Source organism: Microcebus murinus, chromosome 8 (assembly GCF_040939455.1).
Source record: "Microcebus murinus isolate Inina chromosome 8, M.murinus_Inina_mat1.0, whole genome shotgun sequence".
In the NCBI taxonomy this organism is placed as follows: domain Eukaryota; kingdom Metazoa; phylum Chordata; class Mammalia; order Primates; family Cheirogaleidae; genus Microcebus; species Microcebus murinus.
This window is the reverse complement of record NC_134111.1, coordinates 45,676,465-45,697,817: the sequence shown is the minus strand read 5'-3', so window position 1 is coordinate 45,697,817 and position 21,353 is coordinate 45,676,465. Positions and strand designations below refer to the sequence as shown.

The 21,353-nt window shown below is 33.5% G+C and overlaps 1 protein-coding gene and 1 long non-coding RNA gene across 5 annotated transcripts in view; one reads left to right on the top strand and one right to left on the bottom strand.

Moving 5' to 3' along the window:
• The window catches only part of LOC105867224 (uncharacterized), a 142,531-nt gene that overhangs the window by 29,564 nt on the left and 91,614 nt on the right, over nt 1-21,353 (bottom strand). The window lies entirely within an intron of this gene.
• The window catches only part of SCN9A (sodium voltage-gated channel alpha subunit 9), a 92,133-nt gene that overhangs the window by 25,646 nt on the left and 45,134 nt on the right, over nt 1-21,353 (top strand). The window contains exons 12-16 of the mRNA XM_012757045.2: nt 1,543-1,672; nt 2,663-2,901; nt 4,952-5,125; nt 5,900-6,256; nt 10,128-10,604. Coding sequence (XP_012612499.2) covers nt 1,543-1,672; nt 2,663-2,901; nt 4,952-5,125; nt 5,900-6,256; nt 10,128-10,604 — 1,377 coding nt within the window. The remainder of the gene's footprint in view (nt 1-1,542; nt 1,673-2,662; nt 2,902-4,951; nt 5,126-5,899; nt 6,257-10,127; nt 10,605-21,353) is intronic.

The following is a 21,353-nucleotide window of genomic DNA, read 5'->3' as shown; positions in this document are numbered from 1 at the left end:
CAGCTTAAGCCCCTGCTATTTTTCCTTAGCGAATGAGCATGTTGAATTTCTATGGAATCAGACTTTTTTTGTGTTTTGTTTTTCAGTGATGTGTGTAATCTGTGCAATATTATGTAATTCATATCAGATTTGGAGATTATTTCATATTTTTAAATGAAGTGCTTTATTTAAAAGTTTATTTTTTACCACAGAAAAATTAATAATATAATAAATTCTAAAACTGAAACTACAAAACTAGAAGAATTAGTGGATATTTTTAAGATTCTAGTAGAAATGCAATAAGCAGAAAAGTGTGGCAGTTTAGACGAAAACATTGCACAACAAATATTAAATATTATAATCTCCATACCTGAAACATGTCTAAATGGAAAAGAATTTGTTTAATCAGGCAAATTCTTGTTTGAATTTGGGGGAGAAAAATCTCTGCTTCTGGGGTGTCAATAAATTAGAGACTGTAGCAAAGAAAACATGGTTATTGAGAGATCCCTATAAAAAATCACCTACAGCTATGCGTGTGTGGCTATTCACATATGCATGTAATACATACACACATGCACATATTTATGCCCATATGTCTATGTTTTGATACACATACATGTATGACTATAACTATAGAACTTTACAACTTTAGGAGTATATATGTTTGTAAAATATATACCACTTACTCCATATAAGCAGACAAATAGATGATAGATGCAGAGTTGTATAGTTGTTTGTGTATATATATATGTGAATAAGTGTGTGTGTGTGTATGTATTGCTGGCCTGCACTGAACCAGCCTAGTACTTTAAATTTGAATTAGTTGCCAAGTTTTAAAAATAAGACATTTTTTACATAAAAATGGATATATCCGGTATGCTTGAGCTCATAATTCTTGCATGGCAACAATTTTTTAGAGCTGAACAGACAGTGGTCACCTCTTTCACATGGAGCTTGGATTCCCCATTTTGCTACAGATCCCTTAAGTCTTAATTGTTCTTTTCAAACTGAGTCATTTATCTTCATATACTCGGCTCAGTTCACAAGGTAGTAAGAAACAATCATTATAGTAGCTTTCATTAATGTTGCTACTTCAACAAAGGGTAATTATAGAAATTTATTAGAGAATGCTGAGGTTCTACCTCTTTACATACACAGCACTACAGCGTTGGTTTTGCTGTTTTCATGTAGTCCTCTTACTTGGTAAAACTATGTGAATAAAGAAAACCCAGAAAGATGAAGAGATGATAATAGCGATATAACCAAAAAAGCAGCTACCTTTTTTTAAAATTTTCTAAGTATTAATTGCTTTAATCCTCATAACAAGAATATGAAGAAAGTACTATTATTATCCCTTTTACCAATGATGAAACTGACACAGAGTTAAGTAATTCTCCTATGATATATACAGCCAGTAAATAGCAGACCCATGGTTTAAATCTAGCAATCTAGTCTGTACTTTAATTACTTACTACAGCTACATGAGTAAGATATTATTTTATACCTATAATTTATTAGAATTCTATTCCTAAGACCTAAGTTAATCATCTCTCCTCCCTGCAGGGTACAACCAGTCAAAAACATAAAAAAAGACGTTCCAGTTCTTATCTCCTTTCAGAGGATATGCTGAATGACCCCAATCTCAGACAAAGAGCAATGAGTAGAGCAAGCATATTAACAAACACCGTAGAAGGTATGTAATAATAATATTCTCTATGCCATACAGATTCTTAAATAAAATTTATATAAATTCTGGTCAGCGTTAAGTAAGTTCATGATGTTTTTAGGAAAAATTCAAAGAATATAAAATAGCTTTGAGGGATAGCAAAAATGGATAGTGATAGAATCCTTTTTATGTGCTTAAAAAATGGATAAAGTTATTTGTGATTAAAAACAAGCATTGGGTGATACTACCTTTAAAAGATCAATAATGATAATTGATGCTTAAAACTGGGGTAACCCGGAGCTATATGATGCTTTCACTCTATAATCTTAGTGACTACCTAGTCTCTCTGAATTTCTCTCTTCTAACAAGGAAAAAGAGTCAAAGGATAACAACTTTTATAAATGTGCTGGCTCCCACTGCCCCATAACATGCCCCAGGTCCCACCTTGCCTATAGGCTAACACCTCACCCCTCACATTCCTATTGTGTGCCCAGGCTAAGTTTCTACCTACTTCCTAAGTTTATGGTGAAAGTAAATGGACTAATGGTGTGAAATGTCCATTGCACTAGGCCCTCCATAAATTATTTCTACTCTCTTGGTTCTGGGATTGTTTTTACTTGTGAACTAGCAAGAGTTTTTTCTGGATATAATTGTCTTACTATTGTCATAGGATTAAAAACACAGGGGGAAAGTATGTATATTGGTGGGAAATACACATTTTTCCATTAAGGAAACATCAGTTCTGCCATCACATGGTAGATGTAGTTTTCTCTGAGAGAGGCCCACATGTTTGCTTTTAGTTGTTAATTTCACTACCTTCCAGTCTAGTCAATGAACATGTGATACAAGACTTTTGTGTAATATGCTATTCTTTCATGGTACTGTTAAATTTCCAAAGTCTAAATCACGAATCTTGTTTTAATATTTGAGTGCACTACTGATTTGTTTCTGGATAGTAATAACAAATGCAAATGGTTGACTTCTTGTTCTCTGTTTTGTTTTGTTTTTTTCTACCAGAACTTGAAGAGTCCAGACAAAAATGTCCACCTTGGTGGTACAGATTTGCACACAAATTCTTGATCTGGAATTGCTCTCCATATTGGATAAAATTCAAAAAGTTTATCTATTTTATTGTAATGGATCCTTTTGTAGATCTTGCAATTACCATTTGCATAGTTTTAAACACCCTATTTATGGCTATGGAGCACCACCCAATGACAGATGAATTCAAAAATGCACTTGGTGTGGGAAATTTGGTGAGTCTCTTCTGGTGTGTTATGTACCCATGGATTCTATATTTGGTTGTCATCATGGTCATTTCATTTTTTTTTTAAGTCAGATGGATTTGCAGCCTTGTAGTTATGCATATTCAGAATTTACCATATGAACCAGTGTTATATATACTGGTTATGTATAATACTTTAAAATAGTTTTTCAGTAGTGTTGAGGTCTGTAAATAATAGTACTATTTCCATAAAGGGTCATCATCTTGGGAGCAGATAGTGTTTTTTTCTGCCAGCATTTCTCTTGGGAACAACACTTTGAATATCTGATACTTCCTTACACATTTTATAATTACACTGCACCTTCCTTATAAGTATACACCCCACATATTTTCAGAAAAACTATGGATGCATTGACTTAATAGTGATGAAGTGTTTGAGACCTGAAGATTTGAATCCTGATTCTGCCTAGTTATATGACCTTGGACAAATATTTTAAACTCTATAGCCTTTAATTTTATGATTTATAAAATACTTAATTATAAAATAAGAATAATATTTATACTATAATGATGATAATATACCATTTGTCATATTGCTAGGAAGATTAAACACTTTCCACTTAACTTATTACACTGGCATATAGTAAATCTACAACAAGTGAAAGCCATCATCATCATCATCATCACACTTTCAGTCAATCAACATAAACAAGCCTTAAGGACAATTTTAAGAAACCAAGTGTTGAACTGGACACAGAAGACAAAAAGGCAGGCAAGAAGGTGATCTGCAGTCTCTGGAAAATATAGGATCCATTAGGAAAATTGATGCCGGAGTGATCTGTTAAATATGGAGTGCCAGTCACAATGTAGTTTAATGCCTCATGGCAAACAAAAGTGCCAGTTTCTGATAATGTATTTGAATCATGCAGAAGTTCTTTATTAGGTCCAAAGAATCCCAATATATGACTCTTCATGAATTATGAATTACTCAGTGTCTTTGTGAATATCTACATAAGATATTTTTACTTTTGATGTTGTCTCAATACAATTGATCTTTGAAACCAAAGAGTTTTTTCTGGATCTGTCTTCTCTCCTAAGTTGCCTACAAATACTCCCAGTCAAAATATTTGTATCCTATGTATCTCTGAGTTAGCATTCTTCCTCCCTCTATCTGTCATTAGTAAAAGAAAAGAACTATCTAGTTTCTAATTGTTATTGGAGGTTCAGATCATGCAAGTCAGCACTTTCTGGCTAAATTGACTACATCCCTGTGAACTCAAAAATGATTCACTGTGTCTCTTATCTATTACTATTACCACAACCCTAAGTCCAGGTGCTCTCTGCTAAGCATCTTGATGTTGCATAATTTTACAATTGTTTCATGTAGTTACAGACCTAACCATTTCCCTTCAAACCCACCATTTCTCTTCAACCCTTGTTTGGTCAGATTCTTTTAGTCAAAGTGTACCCAAATGATTCATAAACAAGTCTTTCACTGTTGCATTTTTAAGTGAGTCCTTTGATACCAACATCATGAATTAATGATGTTTTGGAATGTACTCTGTGTCAAAGCTTTAGAAGTGTTACTTTAGTTGCCACTCTGTCCATTAAATCCTTTTTTCTTTTCTACTGATAAATCTTTAAAGAGTGAGTCAACATGTTCTTTATTTCTCTAGAGTAGTCTGATCAGAAAAACGACTGGCTCAAAATTTCAGTATCAATGTTTTCTTTTATATTCTTCCAAGACAACTTGTTGACCCACATAAATTTTTGCAAAGAGTAACTGTGTTAATTATCAAAGGATGTACTTTTCTGAAATTATAATATGCTCTTCTAAAATACTGTCTAGAAATGATGAGAGCTAACAGGACACTTAAAGCTTCATAACTCTTTGCTGCTTATATGAAAGCTATGGGAATAGTGATATCAAGTTTATAGGATTAAATGAGATACAAATATCCATTTGTAAAGTATTCAGCACATTGTTTGAAATACAGTAAATGCTAAGCAAATAGTCATTATAATTATGTTGATTGCATACCTTCTAATAATAACAGAAAAATATTGTATTTCTCACTTAGGTCTTTACAGGAATCTTTGCAGCTGAAATGGTTTTAAAACTAATTGCCATGGATCCATATGAGTATTTCCAAGTAGGCTGGAATATTTTTGACAGCATTATTGTGACTTTAAGTTTAGTGGAGCTTTTTCTATCAGATGTGGAAGGATTGTCTGTTCTGCGATCATTCAGACTGGTAAATATAAAGCAAACTTACTATTTTGTTCTACAATGGAGGAGTGTTTCTTTGGTTTTGCATTATTATTAAAAACTTTTGGGGATTTGAATCAAAAGGCAAGATTACTTACAAAATGAAGTTCATTCATTAATAAATGCACTTAAAGAGCTAAACCTATATGCATATTTTTATTTCACAATCTTGAGGACATGTTCAATTCTAATTTTAGGTATATCTAATATAATAAAAATATTTTCTTTACTGAGTATGACAGTAATTTATTTTACAGTAAGAAGTTTATGGTTTACAGAATTTCAAACATTATATGTTCATAACTTTGTGAATTTGATAATTAAAGACCAAATCATTATTCCCCAAAATAATTGTTGTCTGATATCAAAAATATAAAGACTTTTTAAAGCACTTATTACTAATATGCTGGTTTTTATCACATGAAAAAATTTATTAAAAGTATCATAAAATAGAATTAGGATAAATTATCAATTCTAAAAGAAATAATATGAAAAACCATGATAAGAGACTTCTATAGCAATCCTGTACAAAATTATACATTTTCTTTATAAGTATTATAGTTATATTGTGGTAAGTGTAACAAAAAGACAGGAATATTGAAAATAGATGAAAATGAAAAATGGAAATAATTGATTTTAGCCAGACAATAATGACAATATTATAGGACTTAAAGTCTGCTTTAAATTTGAAACAAAAAATAAGAGGAAACATTGAAAATTTTTCATAATGATTAACATTAAGCTTTATATTTGTTTTTAGCTCCGAGTCTTCAAGTTGGCAAAATCCTGGCCCACACTGAACATGCTGATAAAGATCATTGGTAACTCTGTGGGGGCTCTAGGTAACCTCACGTTGGTGTTGGCCATCATTGTCTTCATTTTTGCTGTGGTTGGCATGCAGCTCTTTGGTAAGAGCTACAAAGAATGTGTCTGCAAGATCAATGATGACTGTACGCTCCCACGCTGGCACATGAATGACTTCTTTCACTCCTTCCTGATTGTGTTCCGTGTGCTGTGTGGAGAGTGGATAGAGACCATGTGGGATTGTATGGAGGTCGCCGGTCAAGCCATGTGCCTTATTGTGTACATGATGGTCATGGTGATTGGAAACCTAGTGGTATGTAACAAGATGTTCCCATATTTAAAATTCTCTATGGAAATTATTTGATGACAATATGGTATTTTATTTTTATAATTTCATAATTAATTATATCTAAAATTATTAATTATAACAGAATACTGATAATTTTAATAAAAGGAAGAACATAAAGGAAACAAAATATTGTGTTAATTTCCCTGGCCAAATAACTTCTATTTATATTTTTCAAAATCACCCCCAGTTAATTTTAAGGCAAGCTTTCTACTTTATTCTCTCATTTTGATAGTCATAGCATATGAATCAAATCTATAGTTTTCATATCTCTTAAAGAAGCTATAATAGTAAATAACACATGGTTATATTAACAATAACCAAATGAGGTTATAATGGACCAAGACAAATGAAAAGACTGGTTGTGCCACATTATAGTCCCATATAAGACTAGCATCTATAGCAAGGATCAGCAAACTATAGCCCACTGACCAAATCCAATCCAATACCCATTTTTGTATGGCCTGTGAGCTAAGAATGATTTTTACATTTTTAAATGGTTAAAAAAAATCTAAAGAAGAATAATGGTTTCATGACACCTACCCATTATATGAAATTCAAATTTCAGTGTCCATAAGTAAAGTTTTATTGGAACATGGACATGTTCATTTATTCACATTTACTCTGTGGCTGCTTTTACACTGGCCCTTTGCAGAGTTTGACAACCACTGATCTATAGCATCTCTTCTGCATAGTAGTCTTCCTAGTTTTCCAATTAGTGGGTTTGTTTTTTTGTTTGCTCTTTTGCTTTTGGCTTGTACTTCTTTTCTGTTTCTTTCTTCCTTAACCTGGTTGGCCAAAATTTTCAAGGTTACAAGCAGGAGAAAATTGGGATAAGATGCTCCCCATTAGCCACTCACCTCAATTTTCAAACCTGCCATGTTGACTCATCTCAGTTGGTCAGCTTGCCATAAAACCCCTCATCAGGTATCCCAAAAGATGGGGTATAGTAACAGCCACCTGGTAAGTATTAATACTTTAACTTTCTACTGGCTTGAAAAGAAATTGCCAACATATTGTTGTCCTTGCAGCCCCCATATAAAAAGTGATTCAGAGGTCAGGACAGAAACCATTCATCAGATCACATACTAAATAAAGCTGTGCCAGACATATACAGAGTGAATTATGCAAAGCAACTTCTAGACCTTTCCTGCACAAAAAATATGCATCATTAATTACCATTGTACAACTCTTGATCATCCTCAAGTAGTAGTAATAAATAAATTTCTTAGTTTCATATGGGCTCGCAAATTCCTTCTAGTATGGAATGTAATGCACATTCTCTTTGGTTCTTCTTCTGAGTTTAAATTTTGTATTTGTAAGCTCCTAAAACAATATTGCTTGTATATTTCCTGTGACAAATTTTTGACATAAAATAGTGAAATAGTGAGAGATATAAGTTGTGAAAATATGTCACACCAAAGCCAGTGATAACTAGTAATTTAAATGTTTATTACTCACTTGGGCATATGCAAAGGGAGGGGCATTCCCTGGGCTCTCATGAAATTATTCATTAACTACTCTTTAGTACCTTCTCTGTGAAAAGAAATGTATTTAGATATTGTTTAGGTAGTAAGGCAGTGTTTTCGTTTTATTTGAGTAGGAAGACAAAAAAACATTACCTTTGATTTAATCTGTGTCTTTAAGATGCTCATAGTCTATTAGGGCAGAAAAAAGTGGTACACAAAAATTATCAGACAAGGAAGAAGTGATACATTTTAGCAGCGAGGTTAAAGTAAAATGTGTTTTACACTTAGAAAACACAAAGAGAAATTCTAAATTGAGACTCAAGGAAAACTTTTGTATTCTTTGGAGAATACATATTATAATATTTGAGCATGAATACTGGTTTTTCTTTGAAAGTAAGGTTTTTCTTTGAAAAGTAATATAGATCTATATAAGAAAAATAGATAGAATATACTGGTAACTGTTTAATCCATATAGAATTAGTGCTGACTGACTCATATTGTCATTCATTAATTATTGATTCATGATAATGAAAGAAAACAGAAGCATAATTCAAGAAATTGATAACCAATTCTTGAATAATTAAGGAACTACCAATAAGGTAGAATTAGTATCTGTGGAAAAAAAATACATTCCTGATACAGTCCTCCACATACATAAGAATTATATACTCAACTGACCTCTCAATTTTTATATTTTTCTAATTTATTCTTTTGGAAATTTTACTGCCAATTAATTGTAATGGTTAAGAACCATCAGTTTTAGAGGGAAATTTAAAAAATAAAAGATTTTAGCTCAAGTCTGTTTAGGAAATTGATGAAAACCATTAATCAAAATGAGACTTTAAATCAAATACACATTTTATTAACACTTCTTTTCTTGCTTAATGTGATAATAGATATGTGATACAAAATGAACTTTACCTTCATTTGTGATACCCATTAGATTATGAAAACATTAAGATCTTATGATTTTTGGAGGAAAGAAAGTTATTATAGCATCTGTTCTCAATGAAGAAGTGACACAACAAAAACATATTATTAAAAAGGAAGTCTATTAACATTTGAATGTATTAAGAAGACCAAAGTGTTAACATGGACCCTCATCACTGACAGGAATATCAATATAGGTCCTCATCAGCATTTTTATTAAAACACAAATATACAAAAACATATTTCATAGTGCAATAAATTTTTTCATTGACAATGAAAACCAGAATTAAAATAAACTATGTCAGAATTCCTTAGTGATTATCAAAAGTGTTTTGTTTTCTATGATTCCCAGACCCTCCAACCCCCATAATTTTCTGTTTAGCCAGAACTATTGACACAAACAATTTTAACCTGCTCTCTTACGTTTAACATCTCTGGGAAATTGTTTTAGGTGTGGCCAAAATAAGGAGTAAGTCCTTTCTCATTTGTTAGGTATGATTTGGATTTTTAAAAGATGAAGGAGGTGATTTGGGCCATGAAAAGACTTACATCAAATGGTAATTCAATTACTTTTTGCTATCAATATAAAGCAATGTTTAAATATAACATACTTCACATATTTTTTGCCCTCTGTGAATTTTTTTTTACAATGTTGAGTTCACCTGGACCCCCTACTTCAGTGAGAAAAAACGGAAATGGTTTTGCTCACAAACAGCTTTGCTTCAAGAATAGAAATTGTACCAACTTCTATGGTAACCTCTTCTGGGGCCAAAATGATTAGCAATGAAGCCAGCCAATCATAATATCATTATCTAATATTAATCAAGTTCAACCAGCAGGGTTTGTTCTGCACTTTAAAAGCCACATTAAGTTTCAAGCTGGCACAATTCGTGGACAAAATATTTTATTACAAGAGCTCTGTGAATATTATGCGCTTCATTTATTGCAACAAGTGACATTTATCTTCTGAGTAATGTGAACACAGATCTTGGGCCTAAATGACTTCAGCACAATAGAGAGTAGTTACAATTTTCTTCTTCTACTTGTTCTTCACAGATGACAAATAATAATTGGGTAGGTGAATGTTAGGAGAGCTTTTTAGGTTCATAATGGGGAATTTGGTCAAAGGACTCCTGCTACAGAAATAAACTTAGAAATGACATAATAATAATGGTGAGGGAACATTCTCTCTGCTCCCCATGGAAATTCTTCATGGGTAAGGCTGACTCACTGCTCCCCAGAGTTTGCAGGGGATAGGCTAGAGAGAGAGTGTTAAGGTATCCTCTCCTCTACCATCTCAAGTTTTCTTATCTGTGTGTGAAAAGGTGCAAGGATTTGCTGGTTTGTATCATGGCCTGTATTTCAGATAAGTGTGCTTATTTTCTTTTTTATATTTCCCATTTCCCTATTTCTCTGCCCTCATCCCCATCCTGCTACAGGTCCTGAACTTATTTCTGGCTTTATTATTGAGCTCATTTAGTTCAGACAATCTTACAGCAATTGAAGAAGACACTGATGCAAACAACCTCCAGATTGCAGTGGCCAGAATTCAAAAGGGAATAAATTACGTGAAACAAACTTTACGTGAATTTATTCTAAAAGCATTTTCCCAAAAGCCAAAGATTTCTAAGGAGATAAAACGAGCAGAAGATCTAAATACTAGTAAGGAAAACTATATTTCTAACCGTACGCTTGCTGAAATGAGCAAAGATCACAATTTCCACAAGGAAAAAGATAAAATCAATGGCATTGGAAGCAGAATGGACAAATACTTGATGGAAGAAAATGATTGTCAATCATTTATTCATAACCCCAGCCTCACAGTGACAGTGCCAATTGCACCTGGGGAATCTGATTTGGAAAATATGAATACTGAGGAACTTAGCAGTGATTCAGAGAGTGAATACAGCAAAGAGGTAAGATTGTTTATACACATTGTGTTTCGTATTATTATTTAGTATGAGATGAATCAAAATTCTAGATTTCTACTGTCTTAAATTCTTTCTAACACTGTATATATTGATGAATAGTTTTTGTATGTGTGACTTTATACAACAGCTTCCTGAAGGTTCATCTGGTAAAGTTTCCTTACTTATTCCTAATAGTTGATTTAATCTTACTTAGCTGTGTTTGAAAACACCAGCTATCTTTGAATCTTCCCATTCTTCATCCCATGTTTCTTATCAGTTGTAAAGTCACACATAATCTCCCACCTCAATGTCTGTTGAATCCATCTCTTCTCTTCATCACCTATAGCTTTGCATCCACTCCTTGTTATCTAAACCATTTCAAGTAGAATCTCAACTGGCACCTCTGCCTCCATTTTTCATCTACTGTACTCCATTGAGTTGATTAATTTTACTCCGATTCAATCCTAATCATGTCATTCATAGGATGTAACATGATCCACAAGATCTCTTTAGTTATGTACTGTACATAGTGTCATAACACCATGGCTCAAGCAACTTTGCCCAACTGTGTCTCCTGGTGTTCACCTGTAGATTGTTTACCTGTGCCAAACCAATTTCCTTGTAGGCCATAAACATTGTCCACCTACCTGCATGACTTTGCTTGGATTTCCTTCTCCAGTCAAAATTCTGTATGAATCCCATAAGACATAGCTCTCAGATTCTTCATCTGTGAAGTTATTAGTACCAAATTATAGTTGGCTAAAGGTTAAATGAATTATACAACACATGTACAATGTTTAGAACAATTCTCAAAGTTCTCAAAATATCACTCATTGCATCTTCCCTAATTTCTCCCAAATGATGTAATCTCTTCTCATTTTATACAATTTTATACCTCTTCCTGGATTAATTACTTAGTCATATATTTTAATTTTTTGAGAAATTGTGGTATGCATCAGATGGTACCATATACTCATTGGGAACAGGAACTTCTTTAAAAGCTTTTTATATCCTCCTTCCCTCTCACCTGTATATTTCTAGTGAGTCAAGGTGTGTGTTGAACTTTATCTTTATTAATATGAAGTATAATAACCATAAGTGAGTACAATCACAAACTATTTTATGGCATCACTTTTAAAGTTTCAAGATATCATTTGAAAATATTTTTTTCTTTAGGTCATGTTAGAATGTATTTGTTAAATATTCACCCAATGTCTTCTATCTGCTTAACCCTATTAAAATTTTCCCTCCATGAATGTATAGTGGATTTGGAAAAAAGATTATGTGGAATAATCATGACCAATATGCATCATACATATATATTTGATTGTATACCTGTGCCATGTATATAGTAAATGCTTTATACCTACTTATTGAGTGAATAAATACTTAAATAAATAATGATGTATATTTTTAAATAGCCAAAGAAATTCTTTCCAATTCTTTCCAATAAGGAATAAAATATAGTCATCCTTCAACATCCATGGAAAATTGGTTCCAAGACTCCCCATGGATACCAAAATGTGTAGATGCTCAAGTCTCTTACATAAAATGGCATAGTGCTTACATATAATCTGTATACTTTAAATCATCTCTACATTACTTATAATACCTAATACAATGTAGGTGCTATGTAAATGGTTGTTATACTATTTTTTTATTTGTATTATTTTTATTGCCAAATTGTTATTTTTTATTTTTTCAAATATGTTTGATTGACCATTGAATTCATGAATGTGGAGCTCACAAATACTGAGGGCCAGCTCTACATTTATTTGCATATTTTTAAATCTTTTATGTGGAAGAAGTAGTACTCCCCAAATTTAAAAAGCATCCTCATTTCAGCTTTAAGTTAGAAAATCAGATTCCACATATACCTTTTCAGGAGCAAGTAGCTGGGTTTAGTCTCTTATGGAAAGGGAAAGTAAGTTACCCATTTTTCTGCTAACAAAGATTAAAGTTGTCGATTCCAATCACCTGGAAGATAATTGCTGTCTTAGTAAGCCTAGGATTATAGTTGTTAAAGACTTCAGGAGCTGGGCAAAGTCAACCAAAGACTTATAAAGTCACTTCTTAATGTTTGGGAGGAATTGTTTTTAACCTGGTAATTTTTCCTTTGTGTAAAGTCAGTGGCTGATCTTACATGGATCTCTTTAGCTGCTGACAAAAATCCTTATTTTTGTATATTGAGTTATAACATTTTAAAGGGAATCTTATAGAGCTTTCCATTTAGCACTTTCTTTTCTAATTGAAAAAGCAGGTTCAGTAAAATAAATGAGTTGATCTATAGTTATAAAGCTAGTTCACAGCGATGAAAGCACCAAATCCTAGCCACTATACCCATCCAGCAATCCTATTACTGAGCAACTACCCAAAAGAACAAAAGACATTCTATAAAAAAGACATCTGCACTAGAATGTTTATAGCAGCACAATTGGGAAACAACTCAAGTGCCCATCAATACATGAGTGGATTAATAAAATGTGGATTATGTGGACCATGGAGTTGTACACAGCCACAAAAACGATGGTGATATAGCACCTCTTGTGTTATCCTGGATAGAGCTGGAACCCATTCTACTAAGTGAGGTATCACAAGAATGGAAAAACAAGCACCACATGTACTCACCATCAAATTGATTTTAACTGATCAACACTTAAATGCACATATAATAGTCACATTCATTGGGTGTTGAGCAGGTGGGAGAGGGGAGGAGGGGATAGAATGGGTGCAGTGTGCCCCATCTGGGGAATGGACATGCTTGAAACTCTGACTCAGCTGGGACAGAGGCAATATGCATAATCTAAACATTTGTACCCCTATAGTATGCTGAAATTTTTAAAAAAGCCAAAAAAAGCTAGTCAAAGCCATGTCAAGAGCTCCAGCCTTGTGATTCATAGCTCAGTGGAATATCTACCTCCCTTCCCCTGTCTTTGTCCATTTGAAAGACAAATGCACATTCCTATTGGACTTAATACTCCTATAGAGCCATGTTTCTTTAGAATTTCTATACTTTGTGGCATGCTGAGGGGGTTTGTGATGTCATAGTGGTCAGCTATCATTTATAATTAGTGGTATCATTTGTAGAGTATTTTGTAAGTGAAATAGACTATTTTAACCATTCACAAAGTTATTCTGCCACCTATCCCATAAGCCCTTCCTAAAAAAGTATGAAATTTATACTGTCCTATAAATGAGTTGTCTAAAGATCATTTGGTGTTAATATTCTAATATTATTGATTATCATTAGTTTCTTATCACATCATGGTCATATCTACACAATTAAAGGGTATACATTCTAATTCTATTACATTTCTGTGGTCTACGCAGTATAATACACAGGAATTTGAGGCTACCTTAGATGTCATAATAAGGAATGCATGAGCTAAACTTTTAAAATCATTTGACACAGTGTTTGAATTAGTAAGTCCTAAAAAATTTAGTTTTTATTATCATTGATTCATCATAATTATTATCATCTAAGATTTCAGTTTCTTAGTGCTACTGATTTGAAATTATGAATTTTTAAGTTTTGCCCTTCATAAAAATTTTCCCATGACAGATCTCAAATTGTGTCCTCTTGAGTATAATCAAACCTACTTGACAATATACTAGAATTGAGAAATAATAAAAGTTCAAGATATATAGGAAATTTGCTAAATAACTCTCATGGATTGAGAAAATAATATTATTATAATGTCCATGTCACCCAAAGTGATCTATAGATTCAATGCAATCCCTCTTAAAATGGCATTCTTTACAGAAATAGAAAAAACAATTCTAAAATGTTATGGAACCACAAAAGACCCTGAATAGTCAAAGTGATCCTGAGCAAAAAGAACAAAACAGGTATCACACTACCTGATGTCAAAACATACTATAAACCTGTAGTAACCAAAATAGCATGACACTGGTATAGAAACAGAAACCTAGACCACTGGGACAAAATAGAGAGCCCAGGAATAAATCCATGTATCTACAGTCAGCTGATATTTGACAAAAGTGTGGAGTACACACAATGGGAAAAGGACAGTATCTTCAATAAATGGTGTTAGGGAAACTGACTGTCCACATGTGGAAGAATTAAATTAGACCCTTATCTCTTACCATATACAAAAATAAACTCAAAATGGATTGAAGACTTAAATGTAAGACCTGAAACTACAAAACTACAAGAATAAAACATAGTAAAAAAGCTCTGTGACATTGGTGGGGAATTATTTTTTTGGATAAGACCTCAAAAGCACAGGCAACAAAAGAAAATATGGACAAATGGGGGTACATCCAACTTAAAAGTTTCTGTACAGTAAGGGAAACAATAAATAAGAGTGAAGAGATAACCTACGGAATGGGAGAATATATTTATAAACTATGCAACTGATAAGGGGTTAATATCTAAAATATATAAGGAACTCAAACTACTTAACAACAAAAAACCAAATAATTCAAAAATTAGCAAAATACCTGGATAGACATTTCTCAAATAGACTGGTCAACTGGTCAACAGGTATATGAAAAAATGCTAATTACTAATCATCAGGGAAATGTAAATCAAAACTACAATGAGATGTCACCTCATTCCAGTTAGAATGACTCTATCAAAAAACCAAACGATAAGTGTTGTGAGGATGTGGAGAAAAGGGAACTCTTACACACTGCTAGTGGTAATGTAAATACGTACAGCCATTATGGAAAACAGTATGGGGGTTCCTCAAAAAAATTAAAAATAAAACTTGTATATGATCCAGCAGTCCTACTACTAGGTATATATCCAAAGGAAAAGAAATCAGTATGTCAAAGAGATATCTGCATTCCTGTGTTTATTGCAGCACTATACACAATAGCAAAGATATAGAATCAACCTCAGAGTTCATCAACAGATGAATACATAAAGAAAATATGGTATATATACAAAATGGAATATCATTCAGCCATAAAAAAGAATGAAATCCTGTTGTTTATGGATGAACCTGGAGGTCATTATGTTAAGTGAAATAAACCACACACAGAAAGATAAATACTGTCACTTATATGTGGAATCTAAAAAGTGAGTAGATTAATAAAATGTGGTATACATTTACCATGGAGTTCTACTAAGCCATTAAAAAAAATGAATTAATTCCTTTTGTAACTATCTGGCTGGAACTGGAGACCATTCTTCTCAGTGAAATCTAGCAAGAATGAATAAACAAGCACCACATGCACTTGCTATTAAGTTGAAACTAACCAAACAGCACCCTGGTACAGACAGAAGTAAAACTCAATGGAAATCAAGCAGGTGGGAATGAGAAAAAGGGGATGGGTGAAATCATACCTATGGGGTACAATGTACACTATCTGGTTTATAGGCACACTTACAACTTTGTCTTAATTAGTACAAAAGATATCCATGTAACCAAAATATTTGTACTCCTGTAATATTCTGAAATTAAACAAATAAAAAGTTGTCCTCATAGAAATAGAGAGTAGACTAGTGGTTACCAGAGGATGAGGAAGATTGGGTGAGAGGGGCACAGGGAGAGATTGGTCAATGTATACAAAGCTAAAGTTAGACAGGAAGAATAAGTTCTGGTGTTTTACTGCATAGTAGGAGGACTAGAGTTAACAATTATGTATTGCATATTTCAAAATAGCTAAAAGAGAGGCTCTCATCACAAAGAAATGATAAATGTTTAAGGTGATAGATTTGCTGATTAGCCTGACTTGCTATTATGTATCAAAATATCACATATAACCCATAAATATGAACAATTATTATGTGTCAGTTATACATTTTTAAGAGTGAGCCTAATTTCATCCCTAGTTTAATTTGGATTCAGGTTTCCAGGGTATTATTTTCTTTATTCAGAGGCCAGGGATATATTTCCCCTTTTCTTTGTTTAAAGGTCTGCATTTTGAATAAAGGGAATGAACATCACTGATCTTCAACACTTCACTCACATCTTCTCTCCCTCCAAAAACCCTCTCTTTTATAGCCTACCATCCTATCTTCCCAGTTTAGTTTATGGAGCGTTATCAGATCTCTGCTAGTGTCAGCTCTCAGGTAAGCAAGTTTCCTTGTCCCAGTAGACAGTAAAATATATACTCCAGAATCAAGTCTAAATATTTTATAGTAAAACCTGTTACCAGAAAACGACCAAAAAGATGAGTTCAATCAAGAGGTTTAGTCAAGTACCTCAAGCAGTTGTGAGGAAAGGAAACAATTGGCAATAGAACATCAGCATTCCTCTGAAGATACAATCTTGGTCAGAAACAAGAAAGACATGCTGTCATCTCAAATGTACTCATGCGGTAATGACTCCTGACACTGCTTCTCAGAACACAGCACCAAACTGATGGCTCCTCTCAGAGCCAGCCTCCTCCTGAGGTGCAATGCAGCCCCGTAGGCACGCTGCTGACGTTAGCAACACACTGCACAGATTTTCACCATTAGCAGTGAAGTGCTTCCTCAGGAGCCTCAAATGAAGCATGAAATGCACCCATTCGTTCAATAAACATTTATTGCAGCCTACTACGCTCTAGGCACTGTACTAAGAGTTTCTGAGGGGAAAAAAAATCTTGCTGTCACCCAGCTACAATAATTTAATATTTTGCTTAAACTTGTATGTTAAAATATAAAGGGCTCAGGGTCTGGATATATGAGGTTGTGAGCTGTTTCAAGGATGCATTAGTTTCCTAGGGCCGACATAGCAAAGTATCACGAACTTGGAGGCTTAAAACAACAGAAATTTGTTCTCTGACCGTTCCAGAGGCTAGAAAGTCTGAACCCAAGGCATCCGCAGGGCCACACTCTCTCTGAAGACTCTATGGAGGACCCTCCCTTGCTTTTTCCTAGTTTTGGTGATTGCTGGCAATCCTTGCAGCTACAGCACTCCAATGTTTGGCCTTGTCCTCACATGGTGCTTTCCCTGTGTGTCTCTGTCGTCTTTTCTTCCTATAAGGACACCAGTTATAGTGGATTAGGACCCACACTAATGACCTCATTTTAATTATATCTGCAAAGATCATATTTCCAAATAAGGTCACATTCAAATGTACCAGGGTTAGTAATTCAACATATTTTGGGGGGAAAATACAATTCAATCCATAACAAAGGGTTTTGGCTTAGAAGGTTGGATGGACAGTGATGCTATTGAAAATATACAGGAGGAGGAGAAAATTTAGGAAGTAGGGGAGTTATGGAGGCATAATTTGGGGGCATCTTTATTTTGAGCTACTTTCAGGACATCCAAGTGAGGCTGAACAGTAGGTATTTGGAAACATAGGTCTTAATGACAGAAGAGAAGTCAGAGTTGTAGACAGGTTGGAATTTTGTATGTTAACTTATGTTAATCATGGAATTATGCAGGAGTCAGTTTCCTGGGAAACCAGCTCAAAAGAGAAATCTGTGTGTGTTGTAGATTTACTGTGGAGTGTTCTTAGGAATAATACCTAATACCTGTAAAATAGTGAGGGATGCAGAATGATTGGGCAGATGGGGAAGTTGAACCACTCCGATTGCAGTAGAGGCCTCAGCTAATCCTATAGGCATCTCTGGTGCTGGGATGACCCTTTGGTGTAGACCCAGATTGATGCAAGGGGGTGAGGCCTTTGTACCCTCACATTCTTTCATTGGATGCAGGCTCTCCTTCTACCCCTCGAGGGGAGGAGGTATCATCTTGGGCAAGGTACCCCCATTCTGCTATGACAGTTCCCAGAGGGACACAGCTGTGAGCCTTCAGCAACCGATACTTCTGGCAGGGGGAGAAATGCAATGCATGGCTCGCCTGAACTGGGATGTGGGCAGTGACCCACACCGTCTGCTACACTATAGGACCATAAATAGTAAGAGGACAGTCTATCAACTGCAACACTTAAGATGTGAATACAAAAGAAAAAAGCAAACACACATACACACACACAAAGGATAAAATGTATACAGCAGCCCCTTTGACACACCTTACATAATAATTTCCCTCTCTGTAACACCCCAGATATCTATATTTGCAGATGACTGAGATTCTAAAAGACTAAGAAAAGATACTGTTAATCACGGATGTGTCTGTGGTCTTTTTTAAATTTGAACTCCAAACTTTAACCACTCTACTACATGCCACAGAAAGGCAAGAGAATGAGTGGAATATAATTGTTTATTGTTATACCTCTCTAATGGTGCAATTAGGGATCAGATTTTCTGTTATAATGATATTGTGCATTTACCAATTCATTAGGATTCTAATATTGAACTAATTGTGCTTCTAATCCTCCTTAATGCTGATTTGTTAGGTTATAGCCTACCTCAATAATCAGTCATGATCTTTATGTTTTGACTGTTTAAATTTGTTTCCTCAGAACTATCTTATTCCCTTCTTTATTGAATTGATTTTTACTCCTAGAATATATTTCTTTCTCAAGATAACATAACTCTTCCCTTTCCATCTACTCAATATTATCTGTATATTTTATATATTATAGCATTTTATATACATATATGTGCATTATAGCAATGGGCCTCTGTTTTTTCATGGAAATTATTGATAAATACGATGAACTCCTCTGGACCAAACTCAGGTCCTTGTGGTTTCTACCTGATACATTCTTCTCTTGTGAAAGCCTTGCTGGGTAGCTGCTAGGTTCTTAGTGATGCTAAGGCTTATCCAGCTCTCCCTGGCTTATTGATGCAACTGAGATGTGACTTGGAAACATCACTAAAGTCCAGATTATTGCCTTTAAAGCAATTCCTTTGTTAGGACCTATTGAGTTATTATAGAAAAACATTAAATTAATTTGCACCATTTCTTCTACATACTACCACTTTGCTTTCCTTCAAGACTGTGTTCTCTCAGGACAATTTTAATTAGAATTGAATTGTGATATCCTTTTCCACATTAAAGCATATTGCCACCCCACATAAAATCTGCCCTCTCTTAGTAAGGTACACTGAAAGATAACAAAAAGGTCTGACACATTCTTCTAATATTATTAATATTACTGATCGTCATTATTTCTTTATGAAAATGTTACAAAAATTAAAGGAAGGTAATTTTATGTTTTAAGAGATGTAGATACTGGGCATAACTTGGGAAAGTATGTGTCCATTATAATGTTATAGTTTGAAATCACATAAAATTACCAAGAAATAAAAGATTATTTTATCTACAAAAAGTAGATATTTCATGTGGTCCAACATAATAAAAAGGCAAAAAGAAAATGTAAAACATGAAATTTATTTTACCTATATTATCTTTATCACTTAATTGCATAAGTACTAGGTTGCCAAATATAATTATTTTACTCACTTTTTATATTTGTGTATAATAGAGAACTCATTAAAATTTCCCATGACTATGTGCCCAGCATTATGATAGACTTATCAAATATTTTTGGCTCCCTCTAAATATTGGGTCCCCAAAAAGCCACACTAAAAACTTTATGCACATCAAAGGTGCATAGTAAGCAATCATTGACATCAAGAAGTTTATAATCTAACACCTTGCATCTAAGATAAATATACAAATAATTATAACAGAGCAGAGTAAAACATATTACATAACATGACAATAAACCAGTCCATTAAGGATATATTTGAATAAGGAACTATATATCAGGCTGATGGCATATGAAAGGATGTGGAACTTGAGCCAGACCCTAAAATATGGAGATTCCACAGGGAGGGATAGTGTAGAAGGAAATCTCAAGCAGAGGAACCAGCATTCATGTTCTTCACCTGATTCACTCATCCATCCACCCATTCATCTATTTGGTATGCAATTTTGAAAGTCATCTTTGCAGCAGAGACTTAAATGTGCTTGCTTATTATAAAATGCATTCATTTTATTGATTTGATAAAAAAAAAAGTATTTGCAGTTATCAAGGTTAAATATTTTATGTCCTTTTACTATATGGTGCTTATAATTACATTGTTATCAGGTCTATCTCTCCTTAGATGTTTTTATCAAAGTTTTTTCCTCAAAGAGCCTGTTACTGCTTTCACCATGAGGGAAGTTTAGATTTTCATTCATTATTGCACTTTAGAAACTATAATAATCTTTTCTAGAAATGGGTTTGACTTAACAAGATTTAGGGATTAGTTAGAGTTATGCCTTTAGGGGAAGCAAGCATTTGATCCTATCTTTTATAGAGAGATTTTTAAAAAGCATTCTTCTATAGAATTTTGCTTAGACTATTCCTTTTTTGCAGGTTGTTTCCAAACTATTTGAAAAATCTTTCCATCTTTTTTGGATTTGTTCATGTGCCTGAAAACAATGAAATATTGGTCTGACATTTAAATCATTGTTTCTTATTCTTTATATTTTGATAAATTTGAAAACATCACTTTCCTACAATGCTGTTTGAAATGTCAAAATTAATTAAATATGATAATTAAAAGTAAATCAATAAGTGCTAATTTTAGAATATGCTTTTTAAGCTATACACTTTAACCCCACCCCATCCCCACACTGAGAATTAACTTAGTTTTAAATGTTGCTTGATAGCAAAACAAAGTGACTAAATCAACAATAAGAGTATTCTTTAAAATAATTAAAGAATGGAATTGGAATGTTTCTAATACAAAGAAATGATAAATGCCTGAGGTTGTGGATATCCCAATTATCCTTATTTGATGAATATACATTGTATGCTTGTATCAAAACATCACATGTACCCTATAAATATATACAACTATAATGTACCCATAAATAATGTTGCTTGTATTGAAGAGCAAACAGAATGCCAAAGATTGCATTAGAACATTATAGTATTTAAATCTATCTC